This window comes from Chrysemys picta, chromosome 1, assembly GCF_011386835.1.
Source record: "Chrysemys picta bellii isolate R12L10 chromosome 1, ASM1138683v2, whole genome shotgun sequence".
Lineage (NCBI taxonomy): Eukaryota > Metazoa > Chordata > Testudines > Emydidae > Chrysemys > Chrysemys picta.
This window is the reverse complement of record NC_088791.1, coordinates 208,872,218-208,896,911: the sequence shown is the minus strand read 5'-3', so window position 1 is coordinate 208,896,911 and position 24,694 is coordinate 208,872,218. Positions and strand designations below refer to the sequence as shown.

At 41.4% G+C, this 24,694-nt stretch overlaps 1 protein-coding gene across 10 annotated transcripts in view; it reads right to left on the bottom strand.

The window, feature by feature from the left end:
• TAB3 (TGF-beta activated kinase 1 (MAP3K7) binding protein 3) overlaps nucleotides 1-24,694 on the bottom strand; it is a 78,898-nt gene that overhangs the window by 16,925 nt on the left and 37,279 nt on the right. For 5 of the 10 annotated variants that reach the window (XR_010600320.1, XM_065591006.1, XM_005303357.5 and 2 more), the window contains exons 2-3: nucleotides 10,612-10,800; nucleotides 1,962-3,411 (exon numbers count right to left, since the gene is read on the bottom strand). Coding sequence is in view for 9 of the 10 variants with exons in the window: in XM_065591006.1 (XP_065447078.1) it covers nucleotides 1,962-3,411; nucleotides 10,612-10,713 (1,552 nt within the window). In the remaining variant the exon portion in view is untranslated. Of the gene's footprint in view, nucleotides 1-1,961; nucleotides 3,412-9,845; nucleotides 10,534-10,611; nucleotides 10,801-24,694 lie in introns of those variants that run through there. The other 5 variants (XM_024104157.3, XM_024104155.3, XM_065591022.1 and 2 more) reach the window with 5 other exon arrangements.

Sequence of the window (24,694 nt, the reverse complement as noted above, 5' to 3'; positions counted from 1 at the left end):
GCTACATAAGTGTGTAATGTAAGTTTGCAGAGACTAAATATTATTGCTGTTGATATTTATATTGCAGTAGCACATAAAGACACTATTGAAGCCTCAATATATAGGAAGATACAGTTCTCTGCCCCAATGACCATACAAACCTAAGAAACTCAACTGTCCAAATGAAGGAAAACTACCAACCAAAGAAAAAAGAAAATAGTATCTAGGGGAAAAAAAACAGAGTGCAAAAAAATTGAGCAGCAAATAAAACCTTACTTAGCAAGTAATTCTGCAATCCAGAACCCATTTTTTGTCTTACTCACATGAAATCAGTTATATTTTTCCTACACAATTGAGTTAATCTGTGGAACAGTGGTTACTCTGCCAGTTATTCAAGGTTGTTTGGAACCGCTAAGGGGCACGCCATGAGAGAGTGTATGGCCCCGGCAGGTAGGGCCAGGCTGGCAATGCTGCCTAGAGTAAATACTAACTGGTTCCACCTCACTCCTACTGTTCTCTACCATTCACAAAGTTTATTCCTGCCTGCTTTCAGTCCAGGAATCAGCAGGGGATGCTGTGTGCACAGAAACAATCTGGTACAGAGCAATTTCATGTTAAGAGGTTAAAGATAGCTCTGAGGCGACAGGGGAAATGAGGGCCCAAATACCGCAGGGTAGAGTTTGAGAGGTGAAATAATGTGAAATAGGAATAAAATGAAGTGAAAAGAAAGGATAGGAGGAGGATAGAGGAAAGGCAGATAATCTCATCTCATTAGAAATCTAAGTATGAAGTAGACGCTTTGAATAATTGCTGCTAATTAGCATTATGACAATTATAGCTGACTGGCTTGAATGTTTGCAGACTAAACTTTCTCTGTGCAAGTGAGTTCAAGTATATCAACCAGGTTTCAAAAGCTGCAACTCTGAAGAAAGCACTTTTCTGCTCAAATGTTTGGGTAAAGTTTTCACCCAATTCTCTTTTACTTAAGTTGTAATTACTTGGTATTTGATATTAGGGCTCTCTCAAAGTATTTGCTGCCCCTATCCATATAAAAACAAACCACCAAACAACCGTCTTCTTTGCAGCCAAATCCTGCCTAAAAACCATTTCTGCCATGTCAGTTATGATAAATTAACGTTTTTTAAAAGCTTAAAATAACTGAATTATTCTACATTTAATCAAGATGTGGATTCGCCTTACTGTGCAACCTTAATATTTTATCCCCTGACCGCTCTCTTTCCTTATTTTTGTTTATTACCCTGGCTGGCTTATTTGGTTTTGTCTTGGTACAATGTTTTTGCTTTTGTGTAGCAACTAAAATAATTTTATTAAACAAATAAATATATCTGTTATAATTTATTCAAATGTATTTTATTCAAAGGACAAGAAGTAATGGGCTTAATCTGCAGCAAGGGAGATTTAGGTTAGATACTAAGAAAAACTTCTAACTATAAGGGAGGCTGTGGCTTCCAGGGAGGCTGTGGAATCCCCATCAGTGGAGGTTTTTAAGAATAGGTTGACAAACACCTGTCAGGGATAATCTAAGTTTCTTGGTCCTGCCTCAGTGCAGGGTGCTGACTTGATGGCCTCTTGAGGTCCCTTCCAGCTCCACATTTCTATGAGTCTATGAAAATTATAGAATCTGTATTTAAATATTTGTGTCAAAACTTCAAAACAACTTGGTAAATGAACTATACAGAAAAGCATTTGCCTTTGTTAGTTTTAAAATACACAACTTTTCAGTTTCTTCAAATGTCATCTTGTTCTCTTATGGGACAAGATGATTTGTATGGCCATTTATAATAAATTAGAATTTGACAACAATCTCTCATCAATTCATATTTTCCATGTTACATTTTAAAAACTAGTACATCAAAATGTCTCAGATCACACAGGCCAAAAGTCATCATGTTCCTCTGAATAGGTTCAATTTAATTTAATTTAATTTTTTAAAATAACAGTTGACAGTTCAAGAAATTTACCCTGAGTATAAGCGTAGTCATCTGATCCAGAACTGGAACTCCTCTGGTATTTATGGATTCCTTTTTCTCCTCCAGATCCTGGTATTACTGAAATGGGCTGAATAGGTTCTGGTGCTGCAGAACGCTCCTCTTGGTCCACTAAATTTAAAAGATTCTCAGTCTGCGCTCGACCTACTGTGATTTTAAATACTGTTGAGTTTGGCTGAGATACCATTACCCGGGGAGACTGTGTTAGTGCACCTGTAGGTCCAGTTGGTTGTGTGTAGGTAATATATAATGGATTAACATTAAATGGTGGTTTTGGTTGACCTGACATACCTCTTGAAGGAGAGCCTGAAGACGGAGTAGTGGCTGCATACAGCGCGTGCTGGTTTCGTTGAGATGGCTGATTATTTATTGGTGAAGGACTTCTATTCATTGCAGTCCCAGGTCTTTGTGGTGGCTCAACTGTAATTTCTATCTTGTTCATAGAACCTTTGGATAAGCTAGGTCCATAAGGGAGATAAGATACTGAGTGACCACCCTGTTTTTGATAACTTTGGGGCGCTTGTTGATATGGATGGGGTGGAAGAGTTGAAGGACTAGGAGGCATAAACACATGTGAACTCTGATGACCTAATTGGGTAGGCTGTACCTGATGCTGAGGAGAGCCAAAAGGAGAAGGACACTGAGATGCAGGTGGTGATTGATAAGCTGGCTGAGGAATCTGGGGCTGTTTAGGAGAATACTGTGAAGGTTGGTAGTTCTGTTGATGTGGATAAACAGGTAGCGGGCGTGGAGTATAATGTGGAACTGGGCCTTGTGGAGAAGAGTGCCACGGTGCATTCTGAGGAGTCTGTCGTCCTGAAGAACTTTGAGACGTCTGCCTAATATATATAGAACCAGGAGTCCCATAAAGATTGCTTGGAATCTGTGGAAGAATTTGTAGAGCTCTGGGTACTGTTTGTCCAGAGGGGAGGTTTTGCGATAATGTAACAGTAATGGGATTTGTATTGTACCGAGGTATGTGCATATATGTAGGAGGATGAGGGCCTTGCATAGCAGATGTGTTCATTCCTGGTGGCATGGAAGATGGCTGTTGAGCTGGTTGCGGTGGAGGAGTAGCTGCATTTCTATTCTGGTCATTCATGAAAAATGGATTGTAATTAGAAGAAGCTGCCACAACAGCTGGAGCAGAGTGTGGTTCTTGAACTAAGCATATCAGCTGTTTACCTGCTGTGCATTGTGGCTCAATATGTCCATCGCTTGAGCTATGTACCAGTGTACGACCACCGTTAAGTTGAGCTCCTTCCCCTGCATGGTAGCTGGTATGGGGATGAATACCCAGGTTAATGTGCAAAAAGCGATTCCTGTTCATTCTGCTGTCATCAGGGCTATGGTACTCCATATATAAGTATTTGTTGCTCTCCTGCCCAAGGACTCGACAACATGCTTCAAAGTTGTTGTTGTTCTAGAAGAAAGAATTGACACCAATTATCTTCAAATTACATTAGTAACACCAATCAGTATATTCAACTGAAGCTCCAATTAAGCCTAGCTTGAACGCATTTTAGGGATAACACTTCACAGTAGCCGGCATACCTATGACTCCTGAAATAAATTAAAGATAATCCCTGTTAGACCGTGCTATATAAGAAGTATGTGGCTCATGTTACTTACAGTGAAATCTTATGATAACATTAGCTACTGAGTGACCCACATAAAATGTAGCAAGTCCAAGTTAGGGGAAATAGAATTTGGTAATGGTTATAGATTTGGCATTCATTCCTGACCAGTTTCTGGTTCTTTAGAAAAGGATGTATGTATATTTAACACTATTTCAAATGAGAAAATACTACACATTAGAACTATTTCACAGTTTGAAACTCTGAAGTGTTCAAAACAACATTTCAAAGTGGTTTAGCATATTCCAGCCATCCAATCTCCATGGTTACTGAATTTGTAATCCAAATACTCATCTTGTTTAACTTTGGTTTGCTCTTCCCATTAGCTGCAATTTAAAATAAACCCCAGCGTTAAAAATTTTATTGTAAAAGTGTGTTCATAGTTCAAATGTATTCCGTCTAACCTTCCTTGCAACAGGCTTCCCCTGATTTGTGTCCTTTATCCCTTAGCCTAATCCACTTCAATTTACTCTTTTGATCACCTTCCTCTTTCTAGAAAATAGTTTCAACATAGCAAACAGCCACAAATACTCACCAGGACTGAGATGTTTAATACAATATACAGAGACTTGGAAGTATTTTCTAAACAGAGTTTAAAAACTACTTACGAATAGTCTGAAAATAGTGCATATTAATATTTTACTATCAGTAATGCAGATTGAAATCTGTCCTTTGTGAAGAGTGTTGTTTAAAAGATAAACTACCAATATTCTCTATCAAATTTAAACAATGAAATCTGAAACATTTTGCCCAAATTATTAACTCTTACTGGTTTGGCTATCAAGTAAACTAGAAAAAAAAAGCCTTTAAATACAATTAAGGATGCTAAAACAGTATACTTACCTATGACAGTTTAGAAAACCCAAGCTCTTAAAAGCAAGGAAAAGTTAAAAATACAATAAATCCTACATTGGCCAACTGAATCTTTAAAATGTTTAGAAATTAATAGCCATTTTCCAGTACTCCTTATATTCTGACATTGCATCTTCAGCTATTACATTTTCTTTAAAATAAATAAAAAAGCATGCTGAAAAAGCTTGTGCAGCCCTCAGAGGAATGAAGACTCCAAACCCCTTCAAATTTCAGGAGGGGTATAGTTTGGACTGCACATCTTGGGCCTGAATCTATGCAAAGTTTTGGTTCGGAGTCAAAAACAAAAGGGGCTTTTTTCCTCACTTTAGTTATGGCCAAAGTGTTATGACAACAGATGTTCTAATGATATCTTGGCCCAAGATAATAGGAAACACATTAGAAAGTCACTCAAGATTGTAATGGACAGTGGAATTGTGATTGCTACTATTTTTCACAGAAATCTTACATTTTTTCCCGCATTTTTAGAACAAAATCCAAACAAAAGCTGTGATTCAGCCTCAAATCCAAACCCTAATCTAATCTGTACCTTTAGTCACATTTGACTATTTCTGACCACATACATTTTACAAAATTGATCCCAAGATGGGTATTTCTACAGCATACCACAGATCTCAATAGGTCAAAAATAAAATAGTTATCAGGCACAAGTAAATGTATAGATTCATCAAGTTCTCCTCTGCCACCGATGCTACTTTTTTGAATGACTCCAGCACTAAGGAATCAATGCTAATTAGTAAGGTGTTTCACTTGTTTGATTAAGAGCCATCACTGTAATCTCTTTATGATGCTTACTGTCTTACGATAGAATATATATATATTCTATCGTAAGACAGTAAGCATCATATATATATTCTATCAATAGACTTATGAGTTACAATTAGCTCTCCAACTTAGGTGATCTGCGAATGGTCTAGGTAAAGTCATCTTTATTCTAGCACTATATTTCGGATGACCTCAATAATCAGAATAAGAAGGATGTACAGCATATTCTCAGCTAAAGATCTACTTCTCTCTCATCTTTGGCCCTGTGAAGTCCAGCCTAGTTCACATCTTTGGCTCTGACACATCGCACCATGCACCGTTCTTCTAACACCAATTTCCACGTCTGTATTTTGCTGGATAACAGAGCTGTCCTAAGTGGCAGGTAGTATAGAATTAAAGCAGGGTCCCCGTGTTCCAGCCCCATAATTAGAGAGGGCACCAATGCAACCGAGAGCAGTATCAGACACCAGAGAGCACAGGCAATTGCTGCCAGCCACCCACCTACTACCTAAGCAGAATGCAGTGAAGAGTCCATGACGCCCTCAGGTCACATAACATAACAGACACGAGGGGGAAAGATGGCAGCTAGGAGATGTCCCATGGAACACGCTATCATCTGTCTTGAAAGACCCCAAATTTTAGGTGTATCTGAGACTTATATAGTTTTAAATATTTGGAATATGTGGTGTGATGACAGGTCAGCCAATGACTATTGGTTCGTTTGCCTTTTTAATTCACATATTGCATAGCCTTGTGCCAGGTCTACATTACGGACTTATGCTAGCACAACTATGTTGGTCAGGGCTGTGAAGAGGTGTGATCCCTGACTGATACAGCTGTGTAGGCAGAAGTCCCAGGTGTAGGCATAGTTACATCAGCTGTGTTTTTACTGGCATAGCTTATTTCAATCATACAGAGTGGTTTTGCATATTGGTACAAAGAGCAGCTTTGCTAGTATACCTGCAACTATACCTACAGTGCTTTACATACAGATATTCCCGTACTGGTAAAATGCTCCTAGTGTGGACATGGAATACTTTTATATACTTCAAAGACTATAAAATAAAATGTTGGAACATGGTAGTTAAAAAGAACCCTTTATTCAGATGTCCAGAAAGTGTCTGGATACTGTACTTCAGAGACACAGGGGTCCTTTAGCTTTGACAAGTTACAGACATTGGATAGTTCAACATGGTTCATCCAAGTAATCTACTTACCAGTACAGAAGAAAAGACTACATCAGAGTAAACAGAAAATTCTGTATTACAAGAATATCCTGCACTTCTTATCTGAAAGCAGTTCAGAGCTATGATGGGTGGAGATACTGTATGCAGAGGTTTCAGCAATAATGAAATTGCTGGAGCACTTCTACAGTTAAGTTGTGTCCCCATTTTGCTGCCTCCTTTTAATGGCACTGCTTGGGGAAAAGACTGCAATTTGACTTGGCAAAAGGGAAGTACAAAAGCCATTCTGACCAGCCAGGCAGCAGATAAAAAGGGGAAACTCCAAAGGAAAAGGTTTAGCCTACTACACAGAACCCAATCCTCCTCTTGAAGAAAAAAAGGAGGGAATGTTCAAGTAAAGTTACTTCAGATATGCCTTCAGCCGTAACTACCCCACCTGCTACTCTCCTTGTCCCTATATACTGACCTAGGTCAGGCAGTTGGGGGTGAAGAGCAGGGAGAAACAGGTGATTGGAGGCACTGCTGCCAAGGAAAGAAGCAGCCATATCAAAGCCATCATCTTTGGCTCTCACTAGCACGGAAATCCCCAAACTGTGGGACGCATCCCCCCAAGAATGTTCGGAGGGGTGCAGCGGGGCCCGAGCCAGCCCTCATGGGGGGAGGGAGTGCCACCCACTCCTGTTCCGGCCCCAGCTCTGCTCCGACCCTGCCCCCAGCCTCGGCTCGGTTGCAACAGGTAAGGGTAGCAAGTCCGTCTCATCCAAGTGGGAACAGTCAATATGAGGTGTGCTCCTTTTTGTTATTTTTAATAGGATTTTTGACAGTAGAGCCAATGGGAAAAGGCATACAGAAGGTCCTTGTCCCATGGAAGGACAGCATCACCCAGGGAGTGCTTCCCCATCCCTGCTCTATGTATTGTGGACATTTCTTGTTCAGGCAAGTGGTGAACAGGTCTGTGGCCAGTGTCCCCCACTGCTTGAAGAGGTCATGAAGTACTGCTGGGTACCATTCGTGGACATGTGGAAGTTGCGACTGAGATGGTCTGCTATTGAGTTTTGAGTTCCCGGAAGGTAGGCACTAATAGTGTGACATTGTGGGAAACGCACCAGTTCCATAGCTTTAGTGCTTCTGCACTGTTTCGTTGTAGTAAACTCTCGTGAGCAGGGTCCTTGAAGGGTGTTGGGGCAGGGGAGGTAAAGTTGGATGGAGTACCCATTGTGAATGATTTCCATTCATCTGATGTTATACGTTCCCAGGTGCTGCGGAACATAGCAAGGTGGTAGTCAAATGGGCGGGGTAGGTTGGTCAGCTGCAGCGGCTAAGGGGAGTGGTCTGTTGACACCTCGACCGACACGTCAAAACTGATGTTTTGAGGTGGCTGGTTGTGCTGTGGAAGGCTGGGGCCTGATGGTTTGCACCTGAAGAATCTAAATTTCTTTCTCTGAGGTTTGTAGAAGCTTTGAGTTGGGTATTGGGAGGTATGGAATTTATGTTGAGGGTGCAGATTAAATTTTCTCTTTTGTCCATGCATATAGATCCCTAAATGACCGGAGAGTAGCGTTGGAATCTTTAAGGGTGTGGAGCAACGCGTCAAACTTTTCAGCAAACAACTTGGTGCCTTCAAAGGGAAGGTCTTCAATGGCCATCTGCACCTCTTTAGGGAATCCAAGAGGCGTAACCACAATGCATGTCACACAACCACTACAGTGAAGATGGACTGGGCCACTGTATCAGCTATATCGAGGGCTGACCAAAGCGTTGTTTTGGCTAATAGTTGCCCTTCCTGGATGATAGTTCAGGACTGGTCACACTCTGCTCTAGGATCTGGTCAATAAAGGTGCTGAGCTTCGAATAATTAACAGATATATTTTGCCATTAATGCTTGATAATTTGCATTTGAAATTGCAATGTGGCAGAGGAGTAGGCCTTTCTCCTGAAGAGGTAAAGGCTTTTCCAATCCCTATCATAGGGGATAGATCTCATTTGGTGCTGGCAGCCCCGGGAGTTTACTGCATCCACAACGATGAAGTTGGGGGGAGGGTAGGAAAAAAGGGATTCTGTCTCCCTAGCTAGGACAATGATTTTTATCAGCCCATTTACACGTAGGCATTACTGATGCTGCAGTTTGCCATATAGTTTTTGTGGGGTCCAGGAGAGCCTCATTGATGGGGAGGACTATTCTGGAGGACGAGGAAGAGTAGGATGTCAAGAAGTTTGTGGTGAGTATCTTTTACCTCCCCCAGGTGAATCTGCAGTGTGTCGGCTACACTTTTGCCCAGTCCTGGAAAAGCTGAAAATCATTGGCTAAGCATAGTGGCAGGGGCATGATTGCCTCATCTGGAGAGGAGGAAGAGATGTTGGTTCTCAATGCAACCTCCTCTTTGAATCTGCCCTCTTCTTCCTCCGCAATCTCCTCTAGAGGTTCAGTGGCAGAAGGAGAACATCTCAGGGGCTCACAGATGTAGCTGGAAGCCCAAGAAGCGTATGATTGATATGATGCCCATGGATCCCAGTAGGGCTATTGGAGCAGTGGGATAGAGCCCAGTGGTGCCCATGATTGGCTATACCATGGTGTGGTGGAGCAGGCTGATGGTATGCCTGAGGAGCCCCTTGATAACAGGCTTCATAGAGAGTATGGAAGGAATAGTGATTAGAAAGTAGAGGTGCCTGGCAAGGTACCAGAGAAGACTTGATACCGAAGCTCCAGAAAAATGAGTTTTCCACTCTCACATCCTGAGATCACAGAAACTTGCTCAGCCACAGGGAATACCTACTTTCTTGTACAAATATATATATATATATATATATATATATAGAAAGTAAACTGAGAAAGTTTGCTGTTCTCCAAGTGCCTGTTGTGACGAGTTAGATCACAGAAACCCCCTTGGAAACTGCCAACTGATGTGCCAAGACTACTTCTGCCCCTGCTTTCCCTGCCAGCCTGGGAATCCAGCAACATGTCTTGCTGAGCCAGACACGCCAGTCTGCTCCAACACAGACCCAGAGTCAGAACCATGTGCCCCAAAGCTGCAGACTTAACGGAAAGCAACTTGAGAGAAGTATTCCAGTCTTTAACACTCAGATGCTCAACTCCCAATGGGGTCAAAACCCCAAATAAATCCATTTTATCCTTTATAAAGCTTATACAGGGTAAACTCAAATTGTTCGCCCTCTAGAACACTGATAGAGAGATATGCACAGCTGTTTGTCACCCTCCCCCCCCCCAGGTATTAATACATACTCTGGGTTAGTTAATAAGTAAAAAGTGATTGTATTAAATACAGAAAGTAGGATTTAAGTGGTTCCAAGTAGTAACAGACAGAAAAAAGTGAATTACCAACTAAAATAAAATAGAACACACAAGTCTCTGTCTAAGAAACTGAATACAAATAAAACCTCACCAGTTCCAGTAAGCTTCCTTTTACAGACTAGTCTCCTGCTAGTCTGGGTCCAGCAATCACTCATACCCCCTGTAGTTACTGTCCTTTGTTCCAGTTTCTTTCAGGTATCCTTGGGCTGGAGAGGCTGAGCTGAAGACAAAATGGAGGGTTTTCCCAGGGGTTTAAATAGACTCTCTTGTGGGTGAAGACCCCCTCCTCTCTCTTATGCAAAGTCCAGCTCCAAGATGGAGTTTTGGAGTCACATGGGCAAGTCACATGTCCATGTATGACTCCGTTTTTACCAACCAAGCGACATTCCTGTGAAAGCTCAGATGTGGATTGGCATCTTCAAGTTCATTGTTAGCTTAAGTGGTTTTTGATTGAGCACTTAATTTGCACTTTTCTCAAGAAGTTGACCAAATGCTCTACTAGGCTAGTTAAAATCAAGCAAGTATGCAGCCAATATTCCTAACTGCAAGTACAAAAATGATACATGCATACAAATAGGATTAATAGATTCAGTAGATCATAACTTTACAGAGATATGTTACGTGGCCTATGTAGCATAAAACATTCTAGTTATGTCTGATATACATTCATAGGCATATTCCATAAAGCCTTATGGGGGGCACCGTCACACCTGTTATCCTTTAAAAACTTCAAAAAACCCAGAAGACAACTGTGAAATTGAATTGATTTCTAACTCTTCTATTACAAGGGGGTTCTTTTTATGCTACAAGGATAAATGTCAACTGTTACTATTCTATTGTATTCTGCTGCAGCGTACCTGGAGCATGCACTGAGACACCACCCCTTCTGGAATCTCAGGGAAACGTTGCAGGAGGTCATGGAGTACCTGCACATCAAGTTGCTGACTGCCCTGCGCCATGCCAGACTGATGTTGTTCTGGGATTCTCAAGAATGGAAGTCAATAAGTCTTCCAGTGGATATGATCTTCTGATGCTTCAGGCATTTTCTATTAAGAAAAACAGACAACGATGATCATATTTATTAAATATATCCTAATTCATCCAAAGTAAAAGTGAAGCTAACTTCCTTCTCCCTCGACCAAATGAAGTTTGTGTATAGATGACCTGAACTGTTTTCTAGATTCACAGATTGAAAGGGGTGTGGAATAAACACACGAGTTGAGTCATGAATTTCTAATCCCAGATGTGCATTAGACTCCCTCTCTGACTTCAGTCTGCCTCAGTTCCCCAGTTGATAAAAATGGGATTAATATTTATTTCTCAAAGACATTTTGAATAGTTAAAAGTTTGTGGTGTTTGAGGATATAACATACTATACAAGGGTTCATTCATTATTTTAGTAATAGAGCTATGTTCTAACTGACAGAGTAAAAGTCTAGGTGGTGCAATTACCAGTAGTATTTTAAATTATGTATTTTAGCTAATAATTAGATCTCCCCAACTCCCACAGTGCACAAACACCACCACCTTTAAATATATACCACTAACTAAAATTAGACAGCAGCTATGGACATCAGATAACAGATTTTGCAGCTTAGGTCTACAACTTTCTAACACAGTATCTGTTTAGACACTTCAGTAGTTCAGGCATAATATGTACCCTACCTTAAAACTGCTCAAAATACAGAGCAATGTTCTCTGGATTTAATCTCGTTCCTTCTCATATCACTAATTAGAAAATTAGAAAGAAAAAAAAAATACAGCCACCATTGTTGTGACATATACAGGAAAATAATTCTTGCTGACTCAAGCAATTAGCCATCATCCAATCTTGCACACCAGGAAACAAATCCATGTCTGCTTCTATTCCATTATATTAAAATAAAAAATATATTTTCAAAATAGAAATAGGTACAGTCAGTAGGAAAAGAATATTTTCAAGCCTTCAAGACGTGAGCATCCATTCAAGATACCATCGGGGAAAGAAGAGTGATCAAGTGATTTTAGGATTACAGTAAGTATTTATCGTGGGTATTCATAAAACATTTATCACCTTCATATTTAAATACAGCGAGAAGAGTGTCTACTTTTGTGTCAGGATTCTTTTACCTAGTAGTATTATAACAAGTAGCATTTGAGCCAGAATAAGAGTGTACATAGGACACACATACATCTTGAGTAAACATGGTTTGCCCATTAAGACTCATCAACACCTGAAGTATTGTAGCTGAAGTCAAAATACCAAGCCAAGGATGCCTTCTACAATTCTGGCCAGAAAGTAACCCTAGCAATATTAAGTACTTACTATAGCTAAACTTCAGCATACTTTACAAACATTAACTAATCCTCAAAACCTTCTTGTGAGGAAGTTATCATTCTCATCTGACAGGCGTGGAAAGGAGACAAGGGTGTTCTATAGCCTGGGTTGCTGACTTAATTCTTTGCTCCAAGTAAGATTATGCACTTAGCAGCACAACAAAATTCTTCTGTATGTTTCCAGATTTCATTATGAAACTATCATACTTTAGGGTGGACAGTATCTTGCATGTGCTTTACAAGCCAGATTTGTAGACAATTTTTTCCACACTTTTAGCCTTGACACTGTAAGCATGGCATTAAGAATGTTAAAACCCATCTAGATGGGAATCTTAATTGAAAGTAAATTGCACGAGCATTTGCTACCCACCTCACCAAAGGATTCTCAAGACTGAATTAAGCTTCTTCCCAGGCCCCTCAAAATTTCAATACTTCAGTATAGCCACTTAAGCAAGAGACTATAAATTGAATCTTACACTTTATATTGCACATCATATTTTGGCAGCTATAAAGTGTGTGTTTATAAAATAATTACTTCAGTTGTAGCAATATTCACTCCAACTGTTTGATTCTCATTGTTTTGGTATATCTGATTTTGAAGCATGAACTTTTCAACAGAAAACGAGTACTTCAAAACACATTCTGCGAAACACTGCCACACAAATGCCAGTGTCATTCCACAGTGAAAAGCTTAGTTGAACTGTGCAGAAATAAACAGACTAAATATTCTATTTTATTACTTATATTTGTACTGCATAAAAAAAATTTAAATGCATTTCAGCAACGTTATACTGCTGAGATAATAGATTCTTCCCAAGCATTCTGAACTAGACAACAACTAGTTTCTTGTACTATGCAATGGTCTTCCTGGTTGCATTATATGGCTGTAACATTTGGTATGATTTAATTAACATGTCTGATCAAAGGTGTGGAGAAAGTACGTAAGGAAGTATTATTTATCCCTTCACATAACACAAGAACCAGGGGTCACCCAATGAAATTAATAGGCAGCAGGTTTAAAGCAAACATAAGGAAGTACTTCTTCATGCATGTGGAACTCATTACCAGCTGATGATGAAAAGCCCAAAACTGCAGCTGGGTTCAAAAAACAAAACAAACAAACAAAAATCTCACGGAGGTTCATGCTCTGGGTGTCCCTAAATCTCTGACTGCCAGAAGCTGGGACTGGATGACAAGGAGATGGATCATTTAATAAATTAGCCTGTTCTGTTCATTCCCTCTGAGGCATCTGGTGACAGCCACTGTTGGAAGACTGAATACTGGGCTAGATGGACCACTGGTCTGACCCAGTATGGCCGTTCTTGTATTCATATGATTATTTTATGTGGAAACTGCCACTTTTGGCAACATACCCAGACCTGAATAAAAAAATTATGAAAAGGCATAAACATCTTTTCATGAACGGATGAGCCCTTCATAGTTAGACAACAGAGACTAACACATTAAACCAACTACAGAGAAAGGAACTGTGACAGCTGAAATGCTTTAACACATAATTTTAATTAAATTGCATCAGGTTAACTTGGTATAAAATGTTTGAGTGGACAATGTCAAACTGTTTAAACTGAGGTTTAACATATATTCTGGCCTACCCACATTTTGTTTAGACAAGGTTTGTCCTGGTCCATATTGAATGGCCAACGGCCCTGTCTGAAGAGTTATCCTCAATATAGAACCATATTTCTAGGCAGGATTTAAACCTAGCTGTGTTCAAACTGGGTTATAACACCGTTCATTGGGCTCTGAATAGATAACTAAACTATGTTTAAAAACAGGTTTAAAACTATGCTTTAGTCCAGTTAGAAACTTATGCTAGAAATTTTTAACCCAGTTTGGCCAACGCTGAAGACATCCAGCGATGACTAGCGTTGACCTGACAAGAGAAATTTTTACCACCATCTCATCTAGGCAAACAGTAGACAAAAATGGTAAAAACAGCTGTGACTGATTGCACTTTCTTCAAAGGTCAAGAGTGTGTGCTCATTGACAGGCAGTAGCTAGTTGGGGATCCTCTAAAAGTCTCCAAACCTGATCTCCAATTATCTCTATATGACAACCGCCACTTACGATGCTTCAGCAAAAGGAGTAGCATAACTCTCAGAAAAGAGGAACTGACTACAATCGGGGGGAGGGATGGCTCAGTGGTTTGAGCATTGGCCTGCTAAACCCAGGGTTGTGAATTCAATCCTTGAGAGGGCCACTGAGGGATCTGGGGCAAAATCAGTACTTGGTCCTGCTAATGAAGGCAGGGGGCTGGACTTGATGACTTTTCTGGCTTTGTTTTCATTTTCTTTATTCTCTCCCCCTTTCCTGCTTCAGTTCTCCTGAGCTATGTTTACTTTTGTTTCCTCTTTTTCTGTCTTCATTCTTTTTCTTTAAAAAAAAATTTTTTTTTTAAAACAGTCTCAGTTGAAGCAGGTTCTTCCTTCATCTCCGTTTATTTAGTATTTCTGCCCTACTTTCCTCCTTTTGGTTATCTTTTCTAATAATTTTTCCTCCCCTATGTTGTTCACTTCTTGCTCCTCATTTCTCTGTTTTATAAATTTCTTCTCTGCCTGCTCCCTTCCCCTCCAGTTCTGTATCTCTCTCCAGCTTCATTCATTGGACTTTCATTTCCTTCCTCGGGATCCCAGATTCCATTTCCTTCCTCCGAGTCCTCCTTTCTCTCATTCCACTCACAGCAGTAGCATGGCACCATCCACTCATTCATTCCTAATTGTCAAGGATCTCTTACATTTTATTACGATTAATGTGATCCCTGGCTCTATTCACATATAGAAATAACAGTAGGTTTGTTTCAGGGAGAACATGAATACCAACAGATATATCAAAGAGCACTGACAGAAAGAAGTTCTGGGGACTGTGTCACTGTGCTACCACGGAATTGGGTACCAAAAGAAAAAGTAGTGGCTTGTGACTCTCATTTGGATCCTCCGATGCAACAGGCAATAATGGAAGTCTGGCTCACCCTGCTGGTAAAGTTGGGGGGGAGAGGGGCATAGTAATCATGCAAAGCACTATCTCTTCATTGAGGCAAAGGTACCACAAGCCAGCCTTTTCAGCTCTTCAGCTATAAATTAGGAGAAGGAAAAGGTGGAAGGGAGAAGAGTGGAGATCAACAACCAACACATCAGATATGTTCTGTAAAGTTTCTGTAATCAAATTGATTCCAAATGTTTCTTGAAGGTGCTACAAGGTATGCTAAATTTACTCTATTAGCTGAGACATCAAAAAGTTATGGTACTCAGCAATAACATGATGATTTGTTAGTTTGAAATTGTTTAATCAAATTTGAAATTACCGTATTTTCCGGCGTATAAGACGACTGGGCGTATAAGACGACCCCCAACTTTTCCAGTTAAAATATAGAGTTTGGGATATACTCGCCGTATAAGACTACCCCTCTTCCAACGCACACCAAAAAAAAATTAAAAAAACATCAGATTTGATTTCAATATGGTAATTTTAATTCAAATGCTTATGACATGCAGGTACTTAGCAGGAAAACTGTCACTTATAAACATAAGGCTGTTTGTCATCAAACATGTAAACATAAAACAGTGCAAGTGGATTAAACTTTTCCTAATTCACTCTGAAGCTGAAAGGAAGGATAAGACAATAAACCCATGGGAGCTGCCATGCTGTTTGTTTTCTAAGCTGTCAACCAAACTGGAACTGATGATGATAGGAGGAAGATAACAAACAAGAGAGAGAGAGCAAATGCCGGGCAAGTCCCTGGCGAGTTAGCAACGCCCATCATAACTGCAAGCTACGGTATTTTTACAGGTTTTGCTGGCGTGACAGTTTCCCTTTAAAAGCCTTCAAAATCCTCCTGTTCGTCATCTGATATCATAAGTACATCAATGACATCTTGTGATACATTTGTAAGGCAGTCATCGTATGGATCGAATTCCGTATCAGATGGTGTGGTCTCAGCTTCGGCTTCCTCTTCATCTTGCCACAAGTAGTCGTCCTCCATACCATCTAATGAATTTGATACGCCACACTTCTTGAAAGACTTGATTACTGTTTCTGCATCAATATCATTCCAGGCTTTTATGACAAACTTGCACAAAACATCCAACTGTGGAGCACGCATGTTTCCTCTTTTTGTGAATGACTTTTCACCGCTAACCATCCATTCATTCCACTGTTCTTGAATGCAATCTTTAAATGGCTTGTTTAGGCACACATCCAGTGGCTGTACCAACGATGTCAATCCTGCAGGAATAACTGCCGCATCTGTGTTTAGTCTTGCAAGCATTTGCTTGGTGCTGGGAGTTAAATGAGCCCTGAACATATCCCACACCAGTAGACTACATTTTTGAATAAGTCCACCTGGTCGCCTGCTCCATACATTATCAAGCCATAGCTTTACCCCTTCTTCATCCATCCAGCCTTTTTCATTCACATGTACAAAACAACCAACAGGGAACTTGAATTTCGGCATTGTTTTTCTTTTAAAAATAATCATTGGTCTCAGTTTGGCGCCATCAGCTGTGCATCCTAGTACCACTGTAAAACTGGACTTCTCATGTCCTGTTGTTTTAATTAAAATTGTTTTTTCACCTTTTTGATGGACAGTTTTATTTCCAACCATATCAAAATTCATTGGAGTTTCATCCATATTTCCAATACTACTTAACGCATAGCCATGTTTAGTGCGCTGTTGTATTACGTATCGATGGAAACTATTTACTTTGCTATCAAGATCTGCAGGTAATTTTGGGGCAATTTTCATCTTTTGCCTCAGTACCATATTATGCCTTCCCATGAATCTAGTACACCAGGATACAGTGGCCTTAAATCTGTTGCTGTGATCTGGGTTAGATTTGGCCCACTGAAGTGCAAACAAATGTATTTTATTTCGTGTCACTACATAACCGTTTTGGCAATGCTCATTCACCATGTCTGCTACATGTTTTTCGAGTTCTGGCCAATGTGGGGTGCCTCTTCTTAATGCACACTTACCCCTTGGCATACTCTTTAATGCTTTTTCATTTGCTTTCCAGTCCCAAACCATCTTTTCTGTTACTCCATATTGTCTTGCAGCAGCGCAGTTATTATGTTCCATGGCAAAGTTTACAACTTTAAGTTTGAAACTGGCTTCATATTTCTTTCTTCTTGCTGGTGGAGCCATGATGGGGTTTTGACTGTTGGACATTTGTATACTGTACTGTATGTACTGGTGCTATACTGTATGAACAGGTACAGATACTGGTGCTGTACTGTATGTGGTACCCAGTATACAACAACCAGCCAATCACGGCAAGCGATGTACCTTACCGGCAATTGGCTGGTTGTTGTATACAAAGCCTGCTTGGATTGGTCAGCTCTCCCTGCCTGCCCAGCCCTCCCTGTCTCCAAGACTATCAGAGCGGTAGCGCAAACACGCCTCTTTCACCCGTCTGGCCCGCCCTTGTATCCTATTACCTCCTTCTCTGCCTCTCAGATCTCGCACATGCGCGCCTGCGCCGCTTCACTGCAGTCCTCAGGAGCGAGATCTGAGAGGCAGAGAAGGAGGTACGGTAATAGGATACAAAGGCGGGCCAGACGGGTGAAAGAGGCGTGTTTTTCTGGGCACAGCGCCGCTCTCTCTCTTTTTTCCATACCCCGGGCGTCCCGGATGCCTGCAGCTTGCTCCGCCCTTCACTTACACCTTCCCGGTGAGGCGCCCCCTCACCTCGTCATCGGGCGGGGATGTGGCCGTGGCCATTTTTGAGCTCCCCCCACCATATGCGGCGACCGCAGATTCTCCAGTCCGGCTCGGAAGTTTCAGCACCCGCCCTATAAGACGACACCCGGCGTATAAGACGACCCCCGACTTTTGAGAAGATTTTCCTGGGTTAAAAAGTAGTCTTATACGCCAGAAAATACAGTAATTTAAGCATTCCTTCAGAATATAGGGAGCTCGAAAGTTACTGAGTTTAATATAAAATGGGAACAACTGTTGCAAAGATGAATTATGTTTAGTGCATTTTTTTATTATTCAAATATGAATTCAGTAAAATTCTCATTGTAAGAGACACTTCCGTGGAATTCTTGTGTTACTGTTGAGCAATGTCAGTTTAGTCATATTACCGAGTGCGACTTGTGATTTAAAATGTGTTACTTTTACCATATACTGTATATCTGCAGGATGTTTTGTTTAAATTGTAGGATTTTTTTAGGGGCTAATTAAGGTTTTTCCCCATTGCAATCCAATTCTGAACATTTTTATGTATTTATAGTAAGGATACTTAATTGTTGTCAATGTATTAAACAATTTTGATAAAAAAACAAAAACAGATTTCATAGGGCCCTATATACAAGGAATTATGGATAGTCACTGACGATATGCTTTAAAGGCTGTGACCAAACAGGGAAAAGCAAGTTCTCTCCTAGACAGGAGAAAAGGTAGCTCTCTACCTTTGTATGTAAATTAAGCAGCAGGGAATCAAAACAATAGAAGCGCCATTTCCATATGAATCAGCAGGGGGATGGGAAGTCAACAGGAAGGGAGGACAGCAGGAAGTCTTCCGACCTCTTGCAACAGGGTCAATGAACTTTGGGAGAGATAAGCAGAAACAAAAAGCCTTGTGGGAGTCAAAGGGCCAGGGCTCTTGAAATCACAGAACATTGCATCCTTCATCCAAGGAGGCTGAAGTCTCTGAGCACTGAATACAAGTGAGAAATCTTCTTAGGCAAAGATTGTAACTTGCTGAAATTAAGTTTTAATCTCAGAAGTGTATTTTTACTTTTGTTCGTTTGTAACCATCTCTCTCTACTCATTGTACTTGGTATCATTTAAACCTATGACTATTTAATAAATTTGTTTTATTTTTACTATAAACCAATTCAATGCTGTGAATGAAATAAGAGTGTTTGTCACAATCTAATTAAATTAATGAGCTGCAGCATATCGTCTCTTTAAAGGAGCAATGAATTTAAGGTTCTGTAAGTTTTCAGGGAGAGGGCTGAACACTGCAAGGCAGACAATTTTGGGGAAATTTGGGACTGTGGGGGGGAGGGTGTTGGGGTTACATTGCAAAAAAACAACCTCTCCCCCCAAAAAAACCTAAGTATTAGAAGCCAAAATGTGACCTGCATGCTTGTAGGTTGGCTGTTGGTGTCAGGGTTGTCAGCCACAGCAGCACAGAAGGCACCCAGAATTGCAGGACAGGCAGTGACAACCCCTTTTTGGCCTGGGTTGAACCCCAAGGCATCAAAAATTCCTTTGAAACCCCAACCAAATTCTGATGATGTACAAAAAGTAAAAGAATTTCACTCAACCTCTCTTAGGCCTGGTCTACACTAACCCCCCCATTCGAACTAAGGTACGCAACTTCAGCTACGTGAATAATGTAGCTGAAGTCGATGTACCTTAGTTCGAACTTACCGTGGTCCAGACGCGGCAGGCAGGCTCCCCCCGTCGACTCCGTGTACTCCTCTCGCCGAGCAGGATTACCGGAGTCGATGGCGAGCACTTCTTGGTTCGATTTATTGTGTCCAGACAAGACGCGATAAATCGAACCCAGAAGTTCGATTGCTTACCGCCGAACCAGCGCGTAAGTATAGACAAGCCCTTAGCCATGTTGGCTCTGCAGGACTAAAAAAGAATAAAAGAAATGGTATATGTGTATTTTTACCAGTAAGTAAACACATATAACTCGATACATACAGGGAAAAAATCTGATGTCTAAGATGTTGCTATTTTTATACAGTATCTTTACAGATCAAAAGTGACATTGATTTTAGTTGCACTTTAAGACTTATTTGGAAGAGAATTAAGCTATTCCCTTCCATAATTTTTTCTGCTCTCTATTGTATTAAATGCAGGATGTAGACACATTCAAGATGTACCATATGTAAATTTGCAAAATGCTGATGAAAACGAACAGTAAAGGATTACTGCTATAGATGTTAAGACAGAATAGATAATATTTATTTGCATACGGAAATAGCTAACTACTCCAACAGTCTTTTATACACGACACACTGCTGCAATGTTAGTCCTTAACTGTTTGTATGTTTCCATCTCTCAGGGTAGGTCTACACTTACCTCCGGGTCCGGCAGTAAGCAATCGATCTTCTGGGATCGATCCCGGAAGTGCTCGCCGTCAACGCCGGTACTCCAGCTCGGTGAGTAGTACGTGGCATCGACGGGGGAGCCTGCCTGCCGCGTCTGGTAAGTTCGAACTAAGGTACTTCGAATTCAGCTACGTTATTAACGTAGCTGAATTTGCGTACCTTAGTTCGAAGTGGGGGATTAGTGTGGACCAGGCCTCAGTCTGCCAACAGTTAACCCTGTTTACAGATCAATGACTGGCAGCAGCATGTGATGGATATGCAAATTTTGGGTGATATTTATTCCACTGTTCCAAGTTCTTTATTCTTCCTGAAAAAACACAGAAATCTATCATACAGAAAAGTACCAAATACTAATCCCTTACCTGAAAAACAAAGAAAATGCACAAAGGAAAGCTTAAATGCCTGTTGAGGAATGGGAAATGTTTTAATAATGAATGAGAAGATTGAGATTAACGGAGCAGAAATTAAAATGTATGTTTAAGCAGGTAAAATTGTTTTAGATCGGATTCTATTCATCCAGAGCCATATAGCAGTCCTTCTGCCAAAAATGATACCTTGTCGAAAGATGAGATATTGTCCAAAAAGAAGTAGCAATTCTGTAAGTAAAACAAGATCACAATCAAGTCACCAAGCTACTAGCCATTAAAACCTCTCTCTCCTGTGTATCTGATCTACAATACGGATTCATTTTTATCAATTCATTTGTTTTTTCATTACCTTAACTATTATGAGGTTGCAACCATATCAATCTGAATGGTGTTCAAATTGATGCTGAGCTGGCTGGACAGCCAATTTTTCACCATTTTGAAGCAATGAACTGTGAGAACTTAATCTACAAACATTTGTAGGGTGGAAATCTGGATCTTCAATTTTAAATCCTAAAAGGCATACAATTAGGATTATGTTCTACAAGCAATATTTCAGCCTTCTCCTGATATGGGTTCAACGTATCTCTCTAGATCAGTCATGATGCCTAGGTAAAGATCCCATACCTTCTCAAATAATTTTCCAATTTGTCCTTACGTCAGGGGTTCTCAAATTGTGGGTCGCGACCCCTTAGGGGGTCACGAGGTTATTACATGTGGGGTTGTGAGCGGTCAGCCTCCACCCCAAACCCTGCTTTGCCTCCAGGATTTATAATGGTGTTAAATATATAAACAAGTGTTTTTAATTTATAAGGGGAGTTGCACACAGAGGCTTGCTACGTGAAAGGGGTCACCCGTACAATAATTTGAGAACCACTGCCTTACGTGTTTCCATTAAATTTATTTTGTGTGTGGAAATCAGGTTTGGAGACTGAGTCAGCAATGTCAGTCTCTAGCTAGTAAATCTCTCCAAAGCCTCCTTTAACTGCTTTTGTAAATTTATAGCCTCTCTGTGGAGCAATTATGTAAAAATCTGCTATATTATTGAGTGCTCACATATCAGAAGCTTAGAATGACTGAACTTCAGATGTTTTCCTCTACTTCCACTTTAGTTTCATCACATGAAAAAATGGCACAGACCTCCTTCCTGTGCTTTTCTCAGCATTCCTAGATGTCATCTTTTGCAATTTGGCTAGTGTTCTGCTTTTTTTTCCCCAGATGTAAAATTAATAGCATTAAGTAGGATTTTATTCTTCCCTTTACAGATACTTGTAACCAATATCTGGTCATTTCTCACGTTCAACCAATCTTCTTGCCCTAGTATCTAATACAATTATTTTTGTTCTTCTTTTGATTTTCTCCATTTCTTTTAATAGTATACCTGAAAAGAATGCATCAAGAGTGAAGTGCTTTGGTCATTTTTAAAAACGGCTCATTATGTGCTATCTCAAAGACAATATTAGCATAAAAGAAAGTTGCAACTCTCTCTCTCGTTCATGTCTTTGTCCTCTAGCAGTTTAAAAGCTGCTCAGAGGCCTGGAACAAAGACTTAAATGATCACTGCAGCTACATTTTAATGATGGATCAAACTTATCACCAGTCTGTTCTTCCCTTCAATAAGTTTTATTCAGTGGCACATTAGATCATGAAGAATTCAAAGAAATTATTTTCTGTCCTCTTCAGAGGAGTGTTTTCTTTAACCCTGACCATATTTACTTTGCACTTCAGTTCATTCAATTGCTTTTTTCCTACCCCTTTAAACTTGTGGAGTCAGGAAAAAAAAATCATATATTGTCTTAGACAATTACCTTAGGTAATTGCATACATTTATATTAATTAGCAGCTTTCAAATTTCCTACATTAGAATGGAATAGCAAGTTCTAGTGACTTCTCATGTTCTCAAATGCCCTGGCTACCTCAAGAATTTTCTAGGTTCCAATAAACCAAGCATTCTGCCCTCAATCAAAAAGAGATCACTTCACCCAGTACTCCCACTGCTCTGCCTAATTAGTGGGCTCCACATTCCCCTTTCCCTCTATGGCCTTGGCTACACTTGCAGATGTACAGCGCTGTGAGTTAAACCTGACTTTGTGCAGCTGAGTAGGGAAAGCGCTGCAGTCTGTCCACAGTGACAGCTGCCCAGCGCACTGTCATGGTCACATTTGCGGCAATTGCAGTGCTATTGGGAGCGGTGCATTATGGGCAGCTATCACACAGAGCACCTTTTCCCATTCTGGCGCCGTGGATTGTGGGAAGGGGGTGTGGGTGCGGGGGATTCTGGGTTCTGTCCCAATGCCCAGTGATGCATCGCTTCGCATCCCAGAAATCCCTTTGTTTCCATCCACCTTTGGCGCCTCTTTCAACGGTTTCTGTGCAGCGCGATCTGTCTGCGGGAAATGGAGTCCGAACTGCTGAGGCGTATGCTGACGAGTCTCACCAGCACGTCACGTTTGGCTGTCGAACTATTCCTTAAGATCCAAAGTGACAGTGAGAGTGAGGGTGAGGAGTCCGACGATGCTATCGAGCCGCGTAACGCGTACGATATGAAATTGCTTGTGGCATTCACGGATATGCTCAGCACCGTGGAACGCCGCTTTTGGGCTTGGGAAACAAGCACCGAGTGGTGGGATCACATCATCATGGCAGTCTGGGATGATGAGCAGTGGCTGCAGAACTTTCGGATGAGAAAAGCCACTTTCATGGGACTGTGTGAGGAGCTTGCCCCCATCCTGCGGCACAAGGACACGAGATTGAGAGCTGCCCTGCCAGTGGAGAAGCGGGTGGCTATTGCAATCTGGAAGCTGGCAACTCCAGACAGCTACCGGTCGGTCGCAAACCAGTTTGGAGTGGGAAAGTCGACCGTTGGAATCGTGTTGATGCAAGTTTGCAAGGCCATTAATCGCATCCTACTCAGAAGAACCGTGACTCTGGGTAACGTGCAGGAAATAGTGGATGGCTTTGCACAAATGGGGTTCCCTAACTGTGGAGGGGCAACAGATGGGACGCACATTCCTATTCTGGCACCACCCCACTTAGGATCCGAGTATGTTAATCGGAAGGGGTATTTCTCTATGGTTCTCCAGGCACTTGTGGATCACCATGGGCGTTTCATTGACATTAACACAGGCTGGCCCGGAAAGGTGCATGACGCACGCATCTTTCGGAACACTTGGCTGTTCAGGAAGATGCCGGCCGGGACTTTTTTCCCCAGAGCGGAAGATCACGGTAGGGGAAGATCATCCCATTGTGATCCTTGGAGATCCCGCTTACCCATTAATGCCGTGGCTCATGAAACCCTACACAGGGAGCCTTGACAGCAGCAAGGAATGGTTCAACTACAGGCTGAGCCGGTGCTGAATGACTGTGGAGTGTGCCTTTGGCCGTTTAAAGGGCCGCTGGTGATCTCTGTATGGGAAGCTTGACTTGGCCGAAAACAGCATCCCCACGGTTATATCCGCGTGCTGTGCCCTCCATAATATTTGTGAAGGGAAGGGTGAAAGCTTCACTCAGGCATGGACCTCTGAGGTTCAACACCTGGAGTCTGAATTTGCACAGCCAGAGAGCAGAGCTATTACAGGGGCCCAGCGCGGGGATGCAAGGATTAGGGATGCCTTGAGGGAGCAATTTGAGGCTGAAAACCAGCAGTGATATCCGGTGCCCTGCACGGGAGTGAAGTGCAATAGTTCCAATCTTTAGGAATCAGTGTCTGCTTAGCAGACTTGCAGTGCCTGTTTATTTCCTGGGCTAAGGAGTCTTTTATTTTATGCAATAATAAAGAATGTTTTGAAAGCCAAAGAATCTATTTATTGAAAAGAAACAAGGGGGTGGAGTGGGGAACAGTACAATCACAGATTCGCATATGTCCTGTCTGGTGTGCTGCGCAGTGAGTGCTGCACTTCAGGACAGCTATACTGCATGGTGATAGGGGTTGAGTGCAGAGGGTAAGGGTCGTGGTTTTCAGGGCTGGGTGGTGAAGATACTGGTGTTGGAGGCAGCGGGTGGCGTGAAGAACACGGAAGTTGGGGAAAGTGGGTTGGAGGTGACAGTGGGGCACAACGGAAAGAGTTTTGGGACAAGGGCTGTGGGGGGGGGGGTGGCGGCGTTTGCGGTACTACTCCTCTTTCTGCATGGCTACCAGCTCCTGGATAGCGTCTGCTTGGCGCTCCAG